Here is a 20797-nt window from a genome sequence, read left to right as displayed (position 1 = left end):
CTGACAGAAAAGCACAGTTGGTTGTAACATGAAAATGGCAACTTTCTAAAAGTGGCATTTTAAAGATTGTAACTCAAAATCTGTCTTTACAATGAAAGAGGATTTTAAAATAACAATTAATTTGAATGTAAACACAATTTCTCTGTCTGTTCCCAATCTGGTTAGCACGTATTAGGCACCCCAGTGTTAGTCTATGAGAGAGATAAACCTCACAATAGTGAAAAAATTATTTTAGTAGTGTTTCACTGTCAGGACATTTAAAACTTAATCACACATGTCCTACTTTTTAACTACAATGAACTCTGACCTACACATGGTTAGTGCCTACCTTAGGGGTGACTTATACCTTTGTTAAAAAGGAAGGTTTAGGCCTGGCAAAAGGTTTATTTTGCCAGGTCTGAATGGCACTTTTAAAACTGCACTACACAATTCAGTGGTAGGCCTGAAAAATGGTTCCAAAAGGCTACCTTGCTGAGTGGCACAATGAGTGAGGTGGCCAACTAGAAGCATTTAGTTTAGTGGTCCTGGGAACATGTAGTGCCATTTACTAAGGACTTACAAGTACATTAAATGTATCAATCAAGTGTAGGCCAGTTTTACCATGTTTGGAATTGACAGCACAAGCACTTTATCACAGGTTAGTAGGAACAAAGTACAAAGAGCCCTAATAGCCAACGAAAAATGGTTCAGCAAAAGAAAGCTGAGAAAGGAACAAATCTGGGGGTGACCCTGCAGAAGGGGCTAAGTTAATGGGTGAGTAAGTAGATGTTTTATACTTTTGCACACTTCAAACCATTTATAGATTTTTTAATGATGGATGTGCTGCTGCATGAATTATATTGTCTAATATTTTATCACACATGGCTTTGTAGGTAGGAGATGCTTTTGAGCAGACCTCAGGACCCTGTGAAACTAAAACTTGTTTCTTACTGTCCAGATGACTGCGATTAATGTGGTGACTAACTTAAGGGATAAGTTAAAACTTTTTATAGTGGGTAGTTTCTAATAACACAGTAACATCTCTACGTACGAGCAGGCAGTATTAAAATACCAATGTCCACTACTCCTTCTTTATCACAGATACCACAGCTGTGCAATAGTTCCAGCATATTCTCCTCTCAGGAGAGCATGTTGAGTGGCCTGGGTAATCCTCGTCCATTTCCCACTCCATTTTATCTATCATCTGCTACTATGGAACTGACCATCCTAGCAAGCTTTTCAGCTCTCCCCTTGTGTGCTTAGCACATTGGAAACAGCATTTGCACACTCCACTATGCAGGGCAACATTTTCTTATTGATGTTTCAAACTGATAGACTGTACAATCCTCACAGTGTCATTGGCCATTACCTCCAGCTCTTTCTCCCTCAACAATGTGGACTTCTTGTAGCCATTAATTCAGTATGTTCAGTGTATAGCAAGGCTGTTCCTGTTGAATGTAATTAAACACAAATGATGGATCCATCAATTCTTTTGCTCAACATGCCAACACAATTTGGACTGAGCCATATGCAGCCCGAACTGCCAGGCCAGGGCTACCCTGGACTGGAAACAAGCATCCTGGGACTGGTTTCAGGGTATCACCCTTCATCAGCCAGGCTAGCTTGAATCCAGTGGCATAGTGAGCCTGGGACCCATGTCTGGGTATACCCAACACACTTAGGGCAACAAAAGCAAACAAACACAAATATTTAAAACATGGATAGATTAAACCCAGATCTTTGACTGGGGGGTGAGTGTTTGATTGGTTCTGCATTCCATCCATCATCTTTTGTGTTTGCATTTGTCGTCCTAAGTGGGAAGGGTATGCCCAGACGTGGGTCCCGTGCCTGCGATGCCACCAAATTCAAGCTAACCTGGCTGGTGACTGACTGTAAGATCTCTACAGCCAATCCTGTAAAAAGTAAGTGACTTACTATAAGACCACTCCAGGCATAAATGTACAAACTGAGTGATAAACAGTAAGAGCACTACAGTGTTCCATGTACAGTCTCAGAGTGGACTTTAGAGTTTGGTGGATGTGGGATAGCTGCCTAAAATTGGTGTATGTCCCATCCACCCTTTATACAGTGTATACCCATATATACAAATGCATACAAGAGTAGGCAGATGTTCCATATGTTCTATTCTATTTATGGTATACACTCACAATAGGATGGATAGGACATCTGCCAATTATTGCCAGATGTCCAGTGCTGCCAAACTCTAAATCATCCCTTAAGGACTGGCTGTAAGAGTGATTCAGTGTTATTTTATAAATCATGTCCTAAGTGATTGGCTGTTGGAGTGATTCAGTGTTATTTTGTAAATCATGCCCTAAGTGACTGTCCGTTAGAGAGAACCTGTGTTATTTTCTAGGTCAACCCCTAAGTAAATGGCTAGTAGAGTGATTAAGTGTTATTTTCTATCCCCCCCCATGACCCACAAAGAGAGTGATATACTGTTATTTTCTATATCACCCACTAACTGACTGGCTGTAAGAGTGATTCCGTGTTATTTTCTAAATCATCCACTAAGGGACTGGCTGTTAGAGTGAACCAGTGATATTTTGTAGATCAACCCCTAAGTAACTGGCTGGTAGAGTGATTCACTGGTATTTTCTAAATAGCTCCCTAAGTGGCTGGCTGTTAGAGTGGTTCGCTGTTTTTTACTAAATCATCCCCTAACTGACTGGCTCTTAGAGTGATTCAGTTGTATTTTCTATATCACCCCCAAGTGCCTGGCTGTTAGAATGAACCAATGTTATTTTGCATATCAAACACTAATTGACTGGCTCATAGAGTTATTCAGTGTTATTTTCTAAATGACCCCCTAAGTGGCTGGTTGTTAGAGTGATTCACTGGTATTTTCTAAATAACCTCTAAGTGACTGGCTTTTAGAGTGATTCAGTGTTGTTTTCTATATCACCCCCAAGTGACTGGTTGTTAGAGTGAACCAGTGTTATTTTCTACACCAACCCCTAAGTGTCTGGCTGTTTGGAATGATTAAACATTATTTTCTAAATCACCACCTAAGTGGCTGGCTGTTCAATGCTATTTTCCAAATCACTCCCAAGTACTGGTTGTTACAGTGATTCTGTGTGTTTTCCAAATCACTTCCAAGTTACTGGCTGTTAAAGTGATTCTGTGTTTTTGTTCCAAATCACTCCCAAGTTACTATTTGTCACAGTGATTTTGTTTTTTTCCAAATCACTCCTAAATTACTGGCTGTTAGAGTGATACCGGGTTATGTTCTTATTGAATCCCCTAAGTCACTGGCTGTTAGATTGATTTGCTGTTATTCTGTAGATCTGTGATTGTAGCTCTTGTGTCTCTATTGGTCCAGTTCCTTTTTTTGCAGTGATAAATCTCATATAAACTCTCTGCATTATTTCCCAGTTGATGAGCCACTTGTTTAATGGGACTGCTTGTTTCAGGTTACGCAATGGGCTGGGGTCCAATCACCTGGCTGCTGATGTCTGAGGTCCTGCCCCTCCGGGCACGGGGTGTGGCTTCTGGACTCTGTGTGCTGGTCAGCTGGCTTACAGCCTTTACTATGATCGAGTCGTTCATTCCTGCATCGGTGAGTAACTGTAATAGTGCAAACATTAGATGGAGTGGCGGTGGTACCAGAAGTAGTACGTAATAAAAATGATACTGAATATTTGCTAACATATAATAATCATATTGATCACAGTAGTAATATAGATATTATCACCATATACAATATTTGGATATCGGAATTATGAGAGAACCATTTATAGAAATGGAGTGACAAAGGGAGAATAGTGCCTGACATACTTCCTCTTCTCCGGGCTTCCAATATTTCCATTTTTATTTTTGCATGTTCTCTTTAGAAAACTATGCCTTTATTAGGTTGAGTTTCCTAACAGCATTAAATGACCTCAGACTCAGACTATATCAGTCACTAAATGCCCTCGCTAACACTATAGGCGTACGTCTTAGGCTCAACCTAGAATTCAGCAGAAAGCTTTTTACAAGTGTTTTATTTGTTGGCAGCAGGCTACAAATTTATTATAAATTTGAGTTGCATAATAATTTTTATTTATATAAGCATATGCTGATCGGGCGTAGCCAAGATGGCAGCCGCGTAGGAGCGTCTTCCCGGAGCTCTGCCATCGATGTTGGTCGGGTATCAGACCAGGCCTACACAAATGCCATCCAAGGTGCTATTCCCGCATCTGGGGACCCCTGTGACTGGTGAACTCAGCCCCGGAGGGGGACAGGCAGCAGGGCGGCATGCATCCCAGTGGTGCAGCAGGCCTGGGTCTCCAGTGCTGAAGAGCAGCAGGTACACCAGGGGACTGATTGAGGCGGGAGGACAGGGTCGAGTGAAGGCAGTGAGGAGGAACAAGGGGCAGGGACATCACTTGGTGGACTTGAGATGAAACCTGATGAGGTGGTAGGAAAAGAGGGAATCTCGGGGGGCTAAGTGAATGTCTGTCGGTGATAGGGCAGACTAAAACAACTGGCCGCTGATATCCAGACCCATTGTGGTCCCACATTTGAGAACACTCCCTCCTGACCACAATGGCTTCCCAGAGACGCTCCAAGAAGGAAATCCCTCTCAAGGACTTCTTGACAAAGACTCCTGCTGAAAAGCCAGATCCCCCTGCGAGTCCAGTTGTGGAAGGGGTCACTGCCACTGGAAAGGGCACTGCAGAAGGTGATGACGTTCCCATAACGAAGGCGTTCCTGGAGCAACTATTCGGTGTTCTCAGAGGGGACTTTGCTACATTAAAGCAGGAAATAGTGACAGAAGGTAAGGATCTTAGGAGAGATGTTGGAGACCTGAGACAAAGAGTGGACACGCTGGAGCAGATGCACTACACTGTGAAGAATTGGACAGCCACAGGAGGGAACTCCTCGCCCTGTTAGAAAGGAACTTAGAACTGCAGTACCAGCTGGAAGTCTTTGAAAACATGTCAAGGCGCTCAAATATCCACATCAAAGGAGTTTCACTACAGGCGGTCTCCGGGAGCCTTGAGGATTTTGTAACCCACCTTTTTTTTCATGTGGCCCCTACTCTGAAAGACCAGGACATCGTACTAGATCGGACCCATCGATCTGGCCTGCCTGCCCGCTTCCCTGGACAAGCTCAAGACATACTTACCTGTTTACATTACTACAGACAGGGAGGTCCTCCTTGCGGCAGTTTGTGGCCAAACTACAATTGAGTTTGAGGGCCTTAAACTGGGCCTCTTTCAGGATCTCTCCTCAGTGACCCTGCAGCTCTTCAGAACCATCTGACCGTGATGGATGCTCTCAGGGAGAAAGGAATTAGGTATAAAGGGGGTCATCCTTTTCACCTACAATTTGTTTGGCAGAATGAAACGCGAAGCATCCGCACGCTGGAAGATGTGCAGGCAATACCTGATATCCCACTGCGGGTTGGGGACCCTGAGTCTCAGGGCTCCGCACAGGACCAGCAGCCATGTGCGGAAGGGGGACGTCATGAAGCCAGAGCACGCATATACAAATAAAACAAGCCCACAAATCTGGAGAGTAAAATAGAGAGAGCTGCACTACTCAGAAGCCTGTGGAACTTAGACAGTGCATCAGAAGCCGACTGAGCACTAGGGCTACTCTGACCAACCTGTGCGGGGTGCTCACTGCCTGGTGGGTGGGGCCAAGGAGGGGTCCCTGAGGGGTTCGTCTTCTACAGATGGTCATAGGTGGAAGGCAGGCCATGTCTAGTGGCAGCGGACTGGCAGAGACCCACAACCCCAGGACATTGGATGATGAGCAAGGAACCATGGCGACAAGCTGCAACCCACAGAAGTACATGTTTCTGTTCCCAGGTCGGGGACTTTGTTTATTGTTCATTATATGTTTATTCTTGTTACTCATATTTCTATGATGGCGACCACACTGGGCGTATTGTCTGTTTTGAGGATTCCTGTGGGTACTGTTGTCCGGGTTATGTGTCCTACGAACAGACAAATGGGACAAGACCTAACACTTGTTATACACCACCTGAATGGGGTGCATACTTAGTCTTAATGTAAGGGGTCTTAACGCTCCTGTGAAAAGGTTGGCTCTTCTCTCGTTACTCTGGGAAATGGAATGCAACATCTGCCCATTGTAGAAAACTCCCTTGTTGAGAGTAGGCTGGAAACGAATACTGTCAAGATGGTATGACCGCCAAAACCACTCACCGGGGCAGGGCAGAAAGGCAGGGGTAGCAATTTTGATGGCCACATATTTCCCAGGGAAGATAGTAGGCCCACAAGCGGAGATACCTGGGAGACTACTGTCCCTACTTACTACTATACATGGTCTCACAATGACCATAGCAAATATTTGTGGTCCCAATGACCACCAAGAAAGCTTTCTTAAAGACGCAATAGGAAGAGTTCTTCTTACAGAAAAAATAGATGTCATTCAAGGGGATACTTCAGTATAGTTGCAGACTCCCAATTAGACAGATCTGCCCAACAACACGGTCAGTCTGGAGACTTTTCAAAGGGCTTCTGGGAATGGCCACACGAGGCAGACTTGACAGACATAGGGTGACTACGCTACCCTCTAGACAGAACTTACACTTTCTTTTCTGCAGCTCACCAAATTTAGGCTCATATAGATCTCTTTCTCACCACGCCATGCATTACGAACGCAGTGTCCCGCTCAGAGATTGGGACAGCCTCTAATTCTGATCATTCTCCTATTACTCTGCATCTCGCTCTCCCCGCCCCCCCATTGAGTACGCAGCACTAGGGTCTCAATACTAAAGCTCTCACATACAAGGACACCTTAGCCGAAATTCGAAATAAAATAAACCATTACTTACTTATAAATGACACCTTAGAGACCAAAATTGCCACATTATGGGAGGCACTTAAGGCGGTTATTACAGGTCAATTTATAGCTATAGCGGTATGATTTAACACATTTAAACAAAATGAACGACCCCAACTAGAGGACACTATTCAGGACTTAGAGGTCTCACACGGGCTCATGGGGTCGATGGCGACCAGGAGGCTTCTAGCCACGACCCGGAAACAGCAACAAGCACTAGATATGAATAAAGCGCCACATGCCTTACTACGGACAAAACAGAAGTACTACATGGGAGTGGAAGAAGGCTGGTCGCTTCCTAGCACACCACCTTCAATTCCTGGCCGTGAAGAGGAGGGTGGTGGAACTGAGACTGCCTAATGACACCTTAACACACTGACAACCTGATCCTCAAGAAATTCAAAGAGTTCTACGCATCCCTCTATGCTGCCGATGATCTTGATCTCAATGGTGTGCTGGCTTATTTGGACTCCATCCCTCTGCCCTAGATCTCACAGATGACTAGTGCCAACTTAGATAAGGACATTACCCCTACTGAAGTGCACCTATCCATCCAGCGCCTCCAAGCGGGGAAGGCACCGGGTGCTGATGGCTTTGGGGCAGAATTCTACAAGGCTTTTGGAACCCAATTGGCTCCCATACTGTCTAGGCTGTATAATGCCTTGGGCGCTCATAGCTCCCTCCCTCCTTTGATGCAACTGGGCACAATAACGGTCATACCCAAGGCTGGGAAAGACTCACGGCTGTGCTCCTCCTATTATCCCATCACGTTGCTAAATGTAGAGGCTAAGATCTTCACGGACATACTGGCCCACAGGCTGGGTCCATACATGTAGCACTTGGTGGACCCGGGCCAAACTGGGTTCATCCCTGAAAGATCGTGTTCTGATAATACTAACAGTCTTTGCCACTAACAAAATTCACCACTCATAAATGCCAGCCATACTCCTTTCTATAAATGTGGAGAAAGCCTTCGACTGTATGCACTGGCTGTATCTATATGCAGTCTTGGGGCACTGTGGCCTGGGTCCTAGGATCTGTAACTATATACGTTGAAATTATGAAGCTCCCAGAGCTGTGGTAAGTGTGAATGGAGCCCTTTCCCAGCAGTTCCCTATTTCTTTGGACACACAACAAGGTTGCCCCATGTTGCCTTATTGTTTGCCTTACATATGGAACCTTTTGCTGAACATATAAGAAGACATGCCCACATAACAGCCTTCCTTATGGGTAATAGAACACATAAGTTGGCCCTATACGCGGACAACGTGCTCCTTCACCTCCCGGTGGTCATGGAAGAGTTGGTAGCCTTTAATGAAGTCTTTGGCTTCAAAACTATCCTCCATTTTGAATCGTACTCTACCAGAGGCAGACCGGGACCCCCTGGAGGCATCCCTGCCTTTCTCCTGGGCCATGAACGGGATTAGATATCTGGGCCTGCAGATCCTCCCCACCTTAGAAGCTATAGTAGAGTACAACTATAACGCGATCTTGCAGACCGCACGGACAGATTTGGCAGGGTGGAAGATGTACGGCCTCTCTTGGCTGGGACGCTTGGCTGCAGTCAAGATGTTGCTCTTGCCGAAGGTGCTCTATGGTACGCAGACTTTACCCTTGCAACCACACCCTGGTGTACTGGACAAGATACAAACACACATCTGGGACTATACCTGGGATGGCAAGAAAGCCAGAATGGGAAAGACCCAAGCATACCTGACACAGGCTGAGGGGGGCTGGGAATCCCACACCTCTTGAGTTATTACCATGCAGCCCAATTATGCTACATGGTAGAATGGTCACGGCCATACACCGAGAAGTATTGTTGCTTCATTGACCAAACCATGGCCAAAGTACATATTTGGAAGATGCCATGGCTGTCAAAGAAGCACTGTCCACAAGGTGGCTACATCTCCCCTATTTTGAGAGCCACATTACGGTCCTGGGATAGAGTTCAGGTGAGGAAAGGACTGCCTACCCTGGTTTCTCTGCAGACCCCATTCATTGGAAATCCAGATTACCCTCTGCATAGAACGACCTACGTTCACATTTTGATGAGACGCCAACTGTAAAAGAATTGGTGACCTCTTTGATGCTAATGGGAATTATGGACTTTGCCCAGATACAGAAGGGCTAAGATCTTCCAGACACAGCACACTGGCAATACTTAGCAGTCCACCACTGGGTGACATCCCAAATGATACAACCTTACGTGAGCAGACCCCACATGCCATTTGAAAAATGGTTGCTCACGCTCACATTGGACAAAAGACTTTTATCTGACATATACACCTTTCTAATTGCCCCACCTACACTGCCTCAGTTGCCAGCCAGGCGAAGATGGGAATGGGATTGCGGTCGCTCATTTACATATAGGGAATAGGCGATATTCTACATCGAGCAAAGGTTACCGCCCGAAACATGACCACTAAAGAGATGTTTCTAAAGATAGCCTGTTATTGGTACTAAACACCGGTGAGGGTTGCTTGGTGGAGGACACACAGCGACAGTAGGTGTTGGCGAACTGTGGCCAGCACGACACACTTACGCTCTTGCTGTGTCACTGCCCCAAAATTGAGTCCTTTTGGGAAACTGTCCTGCAGGCTGTAGACGAAACATACAACACCGCTAGACCACGATTCCCTAGCTACCTGTTATTGGGACTCCCTAACCTGCAGACATACCCTCTCCGCTCCCTTAGAAGACACGCTATCACACTTGCCCTGGGGGCAGCTAAGCAACTGCTAGTTTCACCCTTGGGCTCAGAGGTAAAACCCACACACACTGACTGGCTACATAAATTATGGAACATACTGGAGATGGAAAAACTGACAGCAGGGGGTTAGATTGTTGAGACAATGAAGAAGTGGTCCCCGCACTACAAGCTTAATTTTCTACTTACCCACTGGTCTTTACATAGGAATGATCATCACCATAACGGTTCTCCCCACTCACTTCCCATTCCCCATTTTCTTTCCTGTTTGATATGATCGAAGCTCCCCACTGGCCTTTGGATGTAGGTGGGAAATGTACTGTTCCTTGGTTGTCTTACATTATAAAATAAAAAAGATCTTAAACGTAAATATTTGCTGCATTTTATACAGAATGCCTAGAATAAAGGCACTAACTACTGTTGTTTGACTGGATTGTAAGTGTGAGTGCTAAGCAGCCACATGCAACAAACAAGGACAGCTGGCCTGGTGGTCTCCTCTGTTGGGTGAGAGTAGCTGTACTGCTGAATGCTGTCACAGGCTAACTTCTATTAATTGCCCTTTCCCTTTATTCTTCGGCTTCAAATTCAGCTTGAACCCATAACTGTAGGGTGGTGAATTAGCAGAAAACAGCAATAACACTTAATAGGCATTTGCAATGCAATGGGTCTCGCATTTGCTATTGGCGTTGTAAATTCCTAATGGGTCTTTTCTTGCCACATAAATTGAAAATGAAAAGTAAAACATTAGTTGACAAACACGAGCCAATTCAAAGTGTCATGGCCGCCATGAGCATGAGCGCGAAGGAGAGGCATAAATGGAAAAAAGTTTCCCTCACAGTCAAATGTATTGGCAATCGTGCAAATGATCCATGTAGCAGGGTAAGTCTGCAAGGTGGTAACAAACCCTCCCCAAGGAGGGATAAACGTAAAGCATTTACCAATGATAACAAAGGAATTTTAGATCGGCAAGCCCATGAACGAGTGAGTGTAATGGGCGTGCGGTGTGTGTGGTTAAAAGCCCACAATACTTACAACAGGTCAAACGCTTGCGCCCTCTACCAAAAAATGGAAGGAGGACTGACCAAAAGGTAGGCATCATTTGACTGCAGTGGAGTGGTATGAGGCCTACAGACATCTTATACAAGATTCCACAGCGAGCCTAAAACCTTTCACCATGTCCATAACTTGTTAACATAGAAACTTGGGGGCATATTTATACTCTGTTTGGGTCGGATTTGCGTCATTTTGTTTTTTTACGCAAATCCTGTGCAATCTTAACTCCATATTTATATTTTGACGCTAGGCACGTCTATTGTCAAAATATGGGAGTTAACGGCATTTTTTGCCTGCGGAAAACTACCTTGCGTCAAATAGATGCAAGGTAGGCGCTCCAGGGCAAAAATTTACTCTAAGGCCTTTGCGCCTTATTTATCCTCCCGTGCAAAAACCATGCACGGGAGGAGGAGGGCCTTAAATAATGGCGCTAAGCCTACTTAGCGCCATTATTTAACGCCTGGATCAGAGCAGGCGTTAGGGGACCTGTGTGCTCATTTCCATGGTCAGAAACCATGGAAGCAGACCACAGGTGCCCTTCTCTGCCCCCAGGGACACCCCCAGCCACCCTCACCTGGAGGACACCTAAGGATAGGGGGACCCACCCCAGGTAAGTTTTAATCTTTATTTTTTTAAAGTGCCATAGGGGGGACAAAATTGGGCCTCCCTACATGACTCTATGCCCAATGGCCATGCCCAGGGGACATAGGTCACCTGGGCATGGTCATTGGGCAGCAGGGCATGACTCCTGGCTTTACTAAGACAGGAGTCATGTCCATGGGGGTTGTGCGTCAAAAAATGACGTTAGATTAGTGTCATTTTTCTTATTCTAACCTGACTAGCGTCATTCCTTGATGCACAACCTCCTGTTTCCCCTACGCCTCCGCCAGTGCTTGAAATGGAAAAAATAAAGTGCTGGTACTCTGTGCCAGAGTACCTGCTTGTTTCCGAGAAGTGCCGGTACTCTCCAATTAAAAGAATTACGTTTTTCCTGAGATGTGCCGGTACTCACCCTCTCAAAATAAAAAAGTGCCGGTACTCAGTACCGGACAGTACCGGCCCATTTAAAGCACTGGCCTCCGCCACCCGGTTAGCGTAATTTATTTTGACGCTAACCGGGCCTTATCGCCGGCTAGCGTCATTCCTTAAAGTATAAATCAGGGACTTGGTGAGCAAAGCATAAATTTACGATGCCTGACTAAAAGCATTATGATGTGCAGTAAAAACTCGTATCACAAGCACTTGCAATGCGGGGGCGTAGTTAAAAGCCCACAATTCTTACAACAGGTCAAGTGCTTGCGCGCTCGACCTAAAAATACGCACGTGGGCAAGACATGCTAAAGGGACAGGCTGATGGGGGCCACGGAGCGCCCACTGATTGGCCTATAACAGCGGAGAACATTCTGATAGGCTTGTTCAGGATCCAATGTTCCATAAAAGGCATTAGGGATTATTGCCCACATACACTGTAGACATTCAAACTGGCTGCAAAATACGAATATTCTAATTGCGCATTCTGATATCAGTTACATGTAGTCCGTCCTTGCCCTCAAAGAGGATCCTGTTCTTTTTATTTTGTAATTAGCAATACATGCACCAAAGTGTTCTAGGTCTGGCCTTTTATGCACGCTTTGATACCATGCAAAACCTACGGCATTTTAATCTCAGTATTGGGAAATTCTGAAACCATTACTCAAAGAGCAGCATCGATGTTATTTAATTTGAAGCCAATGCTGCCATCCTGTGGACTTTTTGTATATATGTGTCTTTGACTACCATTGCGTTGAATTTTAGCTATCAGCCATGTAGTAGGTTTTTTTTATTCCATCCAACATAACGCGATAGAATTCAGTGCGCTTCATTTATTTGTCATTTTCGTTTTTTACAATCAAATCATTATTAAGTTATGGTAAATATCTCCTACCTTACCCTTACTACGTCCTCTGTTAAATTATAAATAGTCGTTAGGTAGCAAGATTCTGTCTTTTTCAAACATTTGACTCGTGTGTTTTTTTTTTTTTTTTTTTTTTTTTTATTTGAGTCGTGACATTCGTGTAAATAGATTTGATGATTTCGGGTATAAAAACGTGTTCTTGGGCTACGAGCTAGGGCACATTAGCTTTCCATCATTTCTGTATCCAATGTCGGCACTGAATGCATCTCAATCTTGGGAATTCTGTAGTTTCGACTCTATAGAAATGCCGGCAGATAGTCCAAACCATCCTATTCTCTGCTCCTCGCCAAAAACACATTTTTTCGTAATATGACCCAATGGCAACACAAGAACCTCAGCGGTGGGACCATTAGATGGATTGACAGGAATGTCTTGGAGTCGGGACATTTGAGCTTCTAATATGTCGCCCGAAGAAGGACAGGAAAATAGTGTGTTGCATTTTTTGTAATTTTCTATTATTGAGTAAGAAGGTGGTAGGGAGCCTGCGTTCCAGTAGAAGGCAGATGCCTATTTGAGAGTTTGCGGTGATGTGAAATCCACCAGATTCCTTAGGGATCTTTAAATATTGACAGGAATCCACCCGCAGGGATTATTCCACAATCCTATCCCTGAGATAATAGAAATTAACCTGCTGGATTATAATCCGTGTGTAGGGTTTCCTCCAGAAACAGGAGACCTTTCTCTTAGCATCAAACTCTAAATGAGAATTAAAAAATATTTTGAGTACTTCATTGCATCAAGAGAAATAATTAAGTCGTGACCTCGAGCCAAGTGGAGTCTAAAACATCCCGAACAGCATTTTTTCAAATGTTCTTGGCTTGTGCACGGATTCGTTTCGAGGGGGTGGAGTTCACGATAATGGAAAATTACATTTTTACGATCTGTGACTAGGCAAACGTCCTATAATCTTTAAAAGACGAACTTTCGTTCTGCCACCCATATATCACAGCAATCCCAAAATACAGCTTTCTGCGGATGCAAAGTGATGCAAAGCAACGCACAGATGTGCTCTTTGCGGCTCAGAAGGTATTACACATTGGAAAGGTGCCCTTTCTAAGGGCAAGTACTTTGCATCACTTAGCATCCGGGGGGAGGAGGGGTGTTGCTGAGGTGGTACTTGGGTGGCTCAGTTCAAGCAGCCATAGGTTTTGAGGCAAAGCCAAGTCAACTTCTATAGCATGACCGGGCTTTAAATAAAAAACTAGTACCTTGAAGCAGGCATTAGCAAGGGGAGATGCTTTCTTTTCTCCAAAACCCCATGCATTGCATTTCTCCTGAGTGCACAGTACATTGGGGATCTTTCATGAGTTTGGGAATGTATAGAAATGTGCACTGGGAATGTATGCTTCTAGTACCAGTCCTTAGCTACAGAGCACACCCTTACTCTAACCCACGGTGTGAGGTTTTGTGGCTCACTAAGCTGCCTAGTGAGAGCGCCTGGCAGGAAATACCAGCCCTCTCTTAGCAGCTGGGGCTCCGCACTGCCCTTTCTCCCTCGCACAAAGAAGCACAGAGAGTTGGGCTGCTGCCCTGCGTTGCATGAACAGTTAGTAAATCTTTGCTGCTGTGTCCAGCACATTAGAGTATTGCAGAAACAACTATGGAAGGCTCACAATACCATGTCAGCCAAGGAGTCCTCAAAGGAGTTTTGGGGAAGACCTTGAAGAGGGAGACATTGTAGGAACTATCAATGTAAGTTCCTGGGGATTGATAGCACAAGAACCATTCTCCGCTAGGCTGGTGTGTCTGGTGGTCCAGTCCAGAGGATGCCCACAAAACCCAACAAAGCCAGCCACATGATTTTAAGGTGAAAGTATATTCGAAACAAGAGGAACCAAAACCCACGTGAATGTTTTGGCCTCAAATCTATTACATACTTTGATGTCAGGGGTCTTGAAGAACTCAGACAATCCAAAGCCAGAGGTTCGACCTTGGGGGACAGTTTCACTCTGCATTAAAACCAACCACAAAAAAGGGCAGTTGTATGTGTCTCTTGTGGCCTCTGGTGAAAGTGGGAGCCTGGAAGGAGGCTCGGTCTGAAGCTCTGGTTCTATCTCACTCAAAGGTCACCGATAAAGCTGTGCATAGTGATGCAGCTTTTAAAGTCGAGGTTGAAGACCGGCCTCAATGGAAAATATGCAACTTATAAATCACACTGACTTTAAAGCCACCCACACTGATAAAGCCAATGGGCCTGACCTTACTCTGCTGACACATACCAAGGCTGGCAGGCACAGATGTTGTATGCATACTTCTGCACATTAAAGCCTTGCCAATGCTGACAGAAAGCAGTAATAATGCGACTTGGTTAACTTTCCTAATAAAGTTGTAATTGCTTGAAAAAGCAGCGTCTATTAATGTAATATTGGGTTACATCCTACAACAAACTGCTGAGCTGTTATACTGCTTTGTCTGGGTGAGAATGTCCATAGAAAGGAGCAAACTAGACAGAGGCTTCAGAGAATAAAGCAAGCAGCACAGATGTAAGGGAGTAAGCAGACATCCTTGAGTAAGGGTCATTGGTAGTATCTTTCACATCCGGATGACCTGACCCCAAGATGGCCACCAAGAAGTCTCATGTGTCAGCTGCAAATCACATTCAGTAGCAAGACTTTTTGGGCGGCCATTTTGGGTCAGGTTTGGTGGTCCTGATATGTAAATAGGACAAAGGAGACATTAGGTGGCCATGCTAGGGTGCTATCACATGTAGGCCTTGTCAAAATAAAACATAACATCATAAAATTGAAAAAATAAAGAGAAAATGCTGCTTACAAGCTCCCGCCTGGATGTCTGGTGAACAATGGCACGTAAGTACAATGGAGGTGGTAAAGACATTCCACCAGAATAATTGAATGAGCCTAGCACAGATTAATGGAAAAATAGTGCACTCTCTCATAATTATGCTTAAGGAGGACTACCAAATAAAAAAACTGTACCGATGTTGGAAAGATGCCTTTTCCTCCCCCAAAAAAATAATATAAATTGCTTTTTAAAATGCTTCATTGAAACACGTCTATAAATCCATTAGTATTAGTTGTCATAGTTTTGAACACCTTTTTATTTTGTATTTTTATGTGCCTTTGTTTGCTCACCAAAAATACAATCGGACCAATTTAGAACAAAAGTTGTAAACCTGCAGCAGTAAGAATTATTCTACATATAGGTGCTCTATGCAGATTTACGTATTTATGCAATTCGCGTATCTATGTAGAATGTCTGAAAAGCAGTGCCAGGCAGAGGTTCCCAGAAGTACTGCTAGGAATGTCGGGTGACATCTCTCCCAAGCTTTTACTTCTCCAGCGTTAATTCTACATGAGCCCACTGTGTAAACACCCTTTTTACTTTTTTCCTCCATAGGGGAAAATGTTCCCCTGTCAATAAAACTCTTTCAACTACACCCCCACCACATCTGGGGGCGATCAGTCCCCCCTTCCATTCTGAAATGGGAGTTATTCCATCCTTGGGCTGCAGTAATTGTCCTGCCATTCCCAGAATAGGAAATTGTCACATTCAAGTTTGTGAATGCCCACAAATAAACATGTCTGTGGGTGTTCCCAACTTTTCATCCCTTTCACACCCCTTGTGTGAGATTTGCTATTGTGGATTACTCCACCTGATGCTGTGGTGATGTGCATGGAGGAGGAAGAAGAGGACTTCCTCTTCGAAACTTTCAGCAGCAGCAAATACGTATTCACCTGTCCTTAAAGGGATCCTAAAGTCTGCCAGAGGTAACTCTGTTAGTCCTGTCACAAGGGTGTGTTACTCCAGGGGTGAAACATGTATAAGGCTCTTCCTCGAGACCCAATTTACATTAGATGGCATGCACAAGCTGACCTCTCTTGTGGTCTGTATGGGAAGCAGACACTCACTAAAAGAGGTTAGGGAAGGAAGCTTGTGGATGTGGACACAATTCAAAACCCCTTCTTAGCTGATATTACAGATTTCAGTGGTAGGAGATGGAAGATGTAATAAAGAAACCCAAAGCCCCTGAAGACAAAAGAAGTGAATGTATGAGAGTGCACACCCATCTTAAATGCAGATTTTTTAATTTTTTTAAATGCAAAAATTGCATTCAGATATCAGTTGAACTTTCTCTTACGTCGACAGACTTTAACTCAGAATCCAATGCTTACCGGATGTACACATGTCCTTGCTAAATTTGCATTTTATTAGGAATTCTTGCTTGGACCCAGGGCTTTGTAGAAAATTAAGATGTATGTGGAGACACTTAAATCGATATGGCCTTAATATCACAGGCCACAGGGAAGGTGCCCCGCCTCAGGACCACCCAGCATTCACCCAACAGCCAGGATGACAAAGACAACAGTCCTCGCAACACAAGCAAGACAATTTACTGGCCAGCACTGTATCGCGTACCCGAGGACCTCAACACATAGGACCCCCTCTACCTAACAGTGACTTGGTGTCTCGTCATCATCACGAGGTACCTGCCAAGGGAGTAATGAGGTGCGAAAATAATCTCAGACAGGTGGGTGCTGAATATCACCTTAGAGGATTATTGACTTGAAATTGCCCAGCAACCGAAACATTACTCACCAGGCAAAATCAACATCAGACTAGACATTTCACCAGACCTGTTAGGGGAGTTTGCATCATTGCTAACACCCATCGACCACAGGCATGCGTGCTGTTACATCACCTTGCACCTGGATGATACGGAGATGATGCACTACTCCCATCTGATGTGTTAGATTATAATGCAGTGTTTCCCACACTCTGATTCATGACCTACTGGTGGGTCGCCAACTAATTACTGGTGGGTCAGGAAAGTCCATGCAATAAATAAAGATACTGTTAAATTATGTGCTTATCTTTAACACTTGGTGCTTCAAAGACAGAGTGAAATGATAAGCTATTTGTCTTCTGAAAAACTGCTGTTTATGTGATTGGTTTTTACTTTTCTTTCTCCCACCGCAAAGTGAGAGGAGTTTTTCAAATGGATTATGTGACAATCTTACTGCAGTACAGTAAAGTGTGATATTGTTCTTTCAACACAACAAAATGCAGGTAGGTAGTACCCGGGACTGCGTATCTGCACTTTTTTCAGTTTGAAACAGATAGCACCAGCCTGTCTCCACAGGGGTGCAGTACGCTTTACAAAAGGCTACCATTAATACTCATTAGCAAACAGGTACTCTGGTCTAGTAAGTACCACACTTCTGTACTGTCCTGTCAAGCACTGCTATGGGGTCAGTCTGCATCTCAGCTATGTACTCATTTAGGTATTTTCTAATGTAATGGGTTAGCATTATTGAAGATGTGTCTCCTCCGCTAGTAACGCATCCTGTGCAATAACACTGACATACATCGATAAAAATGCAACAGAGACACAGCTATGCTCCCTGCTGTATATATTGTGCAATAAGCTTTGATTAATTACCTCTAAATCTCTGATTGGAGTCCGAAGAGATGTCCACCTATTGGCAAAGAAGATTAGGTATTTCTAAGGTAACGGGTTATGATTCTTTGACTATGTGTCTCCTTCTCCAGTAATAACATCCTTTGCACTGGCCCCGACAAATCACAGTAAAATGCATTAAAAGAGACCCAGTTATTCTTCTTAGCCTTTACATTATATAATAATCATGAACTAATAGCCTTTCCATCTCAGAGTCTGAAGAGGTGTCTACCTATTTCCAGAGTAGAGTTGCTTTGATTCAGAAGGAAAAGGCGTCACATTTCCAAGTCAAGATAATGCACAGCTGTAAGGTTTCTTTTCAAAAGAAGGAGGTGTGCAAAATGTCACGCACAGTGGTGCCTGGGCCAGCGCAGGCAATACTTGGTCACACGGACTTCTTCGTGTATAAGCTGTGTACCGTTCTCCTGGCCATTTTAGTGTTTGTAAGGAGGAGGATGCTGCCTCATCATATGACAGGGCACAGGGCAAGAGAGTCTGTCACCATCAGAGATAATAAAATGTGGTCCCTCAATATTGCTTCAGGTCCTTATATTTTAAGAGGTGTGTGAGCTAGCTGGTAAAACCAAGAGTGAGATGCTGAAGTGCTTTGAAAGTGTAAGCAACTGTCCATACTTAAATATATAATATGGTCCAGGTAAGAAACAAGCTGATAAATAGTAGCCTTGTCATGCTAGAATAGAACTACATCAGCACGAACAACCCGGTAAGGTCTCCCCTGAATAAGAACACAAGCATCCCGAAACTGGTTTTGACCATTTTGGGCTTATCAGTAAAAAGCAGCTTCAATCCAGAACAAGACCTATGGCTGGGCATACCCATTGGAATGAGGTCACATTACTGAGCAAACTAACAAGCATTGGCTAACAAGAGGTCTCAGCTTTAAAAGGGGAGCTATTGTCTTTGCCAATGCTTGTTGGCACTGGCATGCATATAAATCTGATTTCCCCAACCAGTTGATTGTGAGCTACCAGACACCTTCCGAGTAGCTTGCAGCCTTGAATTCATTTTTAAATAAGCACAGGGTCACATTTTTCTTCTAAGGTTAAGGGAAGGCTGAGTTTACTTTACATTATTATCATCAGGCTGCAGATAGCAAAGCATGATAGTGAACAGTGCTCAGTCGGATTTATGGACCAGGCTGGGGCACAGAGGTGAAGAACTGATACATTGAAGTATTTTACTCTCAAATAAAAGTCCTTGTGGACTCAATATTGGAACCTAGTGTTTCTGAATGCTATTAAATGGGAGAAAATTCAAATTAAAAGTTACCTTATTGATTAATCTCTTCTTTTTAATTTTCTCTAATTTCAAAGTGTTGCATTTAGAAGCATTAGGCCATTTGCTCCCAGTGGCCACTCCCCAGAAAAGTAGTAATTTTTTTAAAGGGAGAAACTTAAAGTACAGAAAACTTGCTCTATGAAACATTCAGGCTTATTATCTTTCTCCACTTCCAGTTGAGCAAATTATGTCTTAATGTTTTAGGAAAAAACAACAGATGATGGACGGAATGCAGAATAAATCCAACATTCACCCCCAGTCACAGATCTGGGTTTAATCCATCGGTTTTTCTGCTTGCCATGCCATTCAAGTTTGGACCCAACCATATACTAATCAGTCTTGACCCAGTCCAGCCCAAACTGCTAAATTAGGTCTTCCCTGGACCAGAAACAAGCATCATGGGAATGGTTTTGGGGTATCATCCCTCATCAGCCAGGCCAGCTTGAATCTGGTGGCATAGCAAGCACAGGACCCACGTCTGGGTATACCTTTCCCACTTAGGGCGACAAAAGCAAAAACAACAGATGATGGATGGAATGCAGAACAAATCAAACAGGTTGCCACAGTGATTAAACACATAGATAGGCTGATGAGTATAATGCTGGCAAAATTGTCAGCCATTGGCAATTGGTTGGAGTTGCATTCTTGTCTGTTTTCTCCCCACAGGATCCCTACAGACATGGTGAAACTGCATGCCAATGAGAAATTCCTCTTGGTCCATTAGGAACTTTTCAGACCGAACTGCCAAGCCACCCTCTGAACAGGAATACAGAAAGTGCCAGACCAGTTTTGGACACATACAATCCTGTATGTAGTAAATGTAATGTTTGTCGATAAACCCTCTGCTCACAAACCTGTAGCTAGAAAAAAAAAATCCACCAGGAAGATTTGTTATGTTTGTTCAACACCCCATTACACATAAATGTCAGTCACTCTGGAGAGGATTCACAGAGCTATTTGCACATGTAAGTTTAGCTTGCATGCACAGCTATGCAAATAAGTGTTTAAACTATTTCCCAATTCTCAGGTTTGGTTTGACAACGCTTGTAAAATTATTTATTGAAATAAAGGCATCCCAGGACGTGGGAATGACTCAGTTACTTACCATTAATCTTCATGACAGGTAAAATAGTGGAAGTCTATAAACGCCCACTAAAAAACAATTGTGAATATCCAGAAATGTCCCTTAATACCATTTGCACCATGAACAAGGTAATATATATGGTCCTGCCGGGGTGGGGGAAGTTCCTTTCGAGGGTGCGAATCGGATGGAAACATCAGAGCATTTGTGTCAGAGTAGATGTTGAGTTTTTTCAAGCAATAAAATATTTTTCCTGTAGAGGAAAGAAAAGGAAATCAGATGTCTTTGGACAACTGGGAAGGCGTTCTCCCCAGGTACAAACCTGCGCTATGCACATTTGCTCATGTGGAAATGCCTCCTAATGTGAACAAATGAGAAATCACCATAGTTTCCAAAGAATAAGCCTTAAAGCCTGTGCCAGTTGTAGATTCCTGGGCAAACATTTGAAAACTTTTGTGAATTTCAGTAAGTGAGGAATCTTCACTA

The 20797-nt window shown here is 43.9% G+C and overlaps 1 protein-coding gene across 2 annotated transcripts in view; it reads left to right on the top strand.

The window, feature by feature from the left end:
• The window catches only part of SLC2A6 (solute carrier family 2 member 6), a 198331-nt gene that overhangs the window by 83495 nt on the left and 94039 nt on the right, over positions 1-20797 (top strand). For both annotated transcript variants that reach the window (XM_069241707.1, XM_069241706.1), the window contains exon 9: positions 3414-3559. In XM_069241707.1, coding sequence (XP_069097808.1) covers positions 3414-3559 — 146 coding nt within the window. The remainder of the gene's footprint in view (positions 1-3413; positions 3560-20797) is intronic.

Source organism: Pleurodeles waltl, chromosome 6 (genome assembly GCF_031143425.1).
Source record: "Pleurodeles waltl isolate 20211129_DDA chromosome 6, aPleWal1.hap1.20221129, whole genome shotgun sequence".
In the NCBI taxonomy this organism is placed as follows: domain Eukaryota; kingdom Metazoa; phylum Chordata; class Amphibia; order Caudata; family Salamandridae; genus Pleurodeles; species Pleurodeles waltl.
Note: the sequence above shows the minus strand (reverse complement) of the source record. Positions and strands in the feature narration are given on the sequence as shown.